This window comes from Grammomys surdaster, unplaced genomic scaffold (assembly GCF_004785775.1).
Source record: "Grammomys surdaster isolate TR1022 unplaced genomic scaffold, NIH_TR_1.0 114370, whole genome shotgun sequence".
Classification (NCBI taxonomy): domain Eukaryota; kingdom Metazoa; phylum Chordata; class Mammalia; order Rodentia; family Muridae; genus Grammomys; species Grammomys surdaster.
The window spans coordinates 6,932-9,591 of NW_021612546.1; the positions used below are offsets into that span (position 1 = coordinate 6,932).

Sequence of the window (2,660 nt, forward strand, 5' to 3'; positions counted from 1 at the left end):
TCAATCACTGGCACTGTATCACTTTAGGTATGACTCACATAGAGGTTGTACAAGGGAGAGCTGGGATCTGAATATGAGATGTGTGCTTCTCAGCTTAGTAAATTTGAATCCAATCAAATAATAAAGGAAACTGTGTCTGAAGGTTGACTTTCAAGGAGGATGTTCTGCCCACTCAGCTGCTGATTAATCAATACATAGGAATTTAATGAGGAAGAAAGAAGAGAAAAGGGGATTTTTCTTTATTCTGTATTTTATATTGGTACTATACTAGGTTCTTTAAGCTAACTGTGGCTGAAGTGTATCTGAGTGTGTCATTTTTCCCTGAACCACTTAGGCACTTCTTCAACAAGATCTTCTTTAGAATGGTAATTTTGGCACATACTCATGAGAATATAAAATGGCTTCACTCCCAGAGAGGTCAGGTTGTAACATACCAATAAACGCTGCCATTGTCTTTTCAGGAAGACACTTATCAGGATTTCCAAAGAGTCCTCTTCATGCCTGTATTATATTGACTTCATGGCAGATCATAACCACTCTCAATTCCAGCATCTGTACTTTGTCTTAACTGGAATCCCTGGACTTGAGCAGAAGTATTACTGGATGGCATTCCCATTGGGTGCTATATATGTCATTGCTCTCTTTGGAAATAGTATCATCATCTCTACAATCAAGTCTGAACCGTCTCTGCATATTCCTATGTACTACTTTCTGTGTATGCTAGCATTTGCAGATATGGGGCTCACCCTTTGTACTCTGCCCTCTATGCTAGGCATATTCTGGTTTAACTACAAATTCATTACTTTTGATGGTTGTCTTGTTCAGATGTACTTCATTCACACCTTCTCAGCCATTGAGTCAGGAGTGTTAGTTGCAATGGCTATTGATCGAGTTATAGCAATCTGGAGCCCACTTAGATACGGCACCATTTTAACCAATGGTGTGGTCTGTAAAATAGGGACGCTCATCTTGTCAAGAGCAGTCTGTGTGGTCTTCCCTGTGCCTTTTCTCATCAAGAGGCTCCCTTTTTATCGCTCCAACATCCTCTCCCACTCCTTCTGCCTCCATCAAGATGTCATGCGCCTTGCCTGTGCCAGTACTCGTGTCAACAGTCTCTATGGCCTTATAGCTGTCATCTTTACCAAGGGTTCTGATTCTCTTTCTATTCTCTTCTCTTATGTGTTCATACTTCGCACGGTGATGGCTATTGCCTCTGGGGAGGGCCGCCTGAAGGCTCTTAATACCTGTGTTTCACACATCTGTGCTGTACTTATCTTCTATGTGCCATTGATTGGGGTGTCAGTCATTCATCGCTTTGGAAAGCACCTGTCACCACTGACTCATGCCCTCATGGCGAATGCCTACCTTCTTGTTCCCCCTGTGCTAAACCCCATTGTTTATACTGTGAAGACCAAGGAAATACGAAAGAAGATTATCCAGATATTTATTAGAACCAAGATTTCTACAGAGAGTTAAAACTTGTTTTGAGAGAGTAAGAAACGGTTCTGTAAACACTTATCTATGACTATGAAAATAAAAAAAATATTTATTTTTTAAAAGTTTTCTGTGTGAGTTGAATTGTAAAAAGAGATATTTTTCTTTCTGGAAAATAGATACTTCATTTTACCTGTGCCAAATTGTCTTTTTCTTTTTTTAATTTAACTAATTTTTTTTACTTATTCATTTTACATCCCTCTCACTGCCCCCTCCCAGTTAGCTCATTCACAATCCTTCCCCCATCCCCATCCTCTTCACTTCTGAGTGGGTGTGGGACTCCAGGTATCCCCCAACCCTGTCACTTCAAGTCTCTACGAGGCTAGACACTTCTCCCACTGAGGCCAGACAAGGCAGCCCAGCTAGTAGAACGTATCCTACATATAGGCAACAGCTTTTGAGATAGCCCCCTTTCCAGTTGTTCAGGACTGACATGAAGGTCAAGCTGTGCATCTGCTACATATGAATGTAGAGGCCTACGTCCAGCCTATGTATGTTCTTCGGTTGGTGGTTCAGAAGGGAAGCATACGTATTTCTGGCTTCTTTATTAAAAAAAATTTAAGTGTTCACATTGTGTGAATTTACATTTGTGTCTTTGTCTTTCATTCAATTTCGTTGACCAAAGTGTTCTTTGTGCCAATACCATGCTGTTTTTATTACTATTGCTCTGTGGTATAACTTGAAATTGGGAAGAGTGAGACCCCCAGCAGTTCTTTTGTTACTCAAGATTGTTTTGGCCATCTGGGTTTGTTCTTTTCCTTATGAAGCTGATAATTAATCTTTCAAGATCTGTGAAGAATAGTGTTGAATTTTTGATGGGGATTACATTGAATCTGAAGATTGCTTTAGGTAAGATGGATATTTTAACTAAGTTAATTCTACTTGTTAGTGAGAATGGGAGATCTTTCCATCTTCTGATACCTTCTTCAATTTCTTCAATGTCTTCAAATTTTTATTATACAAGTCTTTTACTTTATTGGTTAGAGTTACCTCAAGATGTTTTATATTATTTGAGGCTACTATAACAGGTACTGTTTCCTTTGTTTCATACTTGGTCTCTTTGTCTTTTGTATATAGGAGGGCTACTTTTGTGAGTTCTCTTCTTCTTCTTCTTCTTCTTCTTCTTCTTCTTCTTCTTCTTCTTCTTCTTCTTCTTCTTCTCCTTC

At 39.2% G+C, this 2,660-nt stretch overlaps 1 protein-coding gene across 1 annotated transcript; it reads left to right on the plus strand.

Annotated features, from left to right (window-relative positions):
* The first annotated feature begins 519 nt into the window (after nt 1-519).
* On the plus strand, nt 520-1,476 carry LOC114635625 (olfactory receptor 51H1-like). The gene has a single exon (XM_028784133.1). It carries the CDS (start codon nt 520-522, stop codon nt 1,474-1,476), a length of 957 nt encoding a protein of 318 aa, XP_028639966.1.
* The last annotated feature ends 1,184 nt before the right edge of the window (nt 1,477-2,660 follow it).

Excerpts from the sequence above, each read along its gene's own strand:
- LOC114635625 (XM_028784133.1), top strand. The coding sequence starts at position 520 with ATGGCAGATCATAACCACTCTCAATTCCAGCATCTGTACTTTGTCTTA.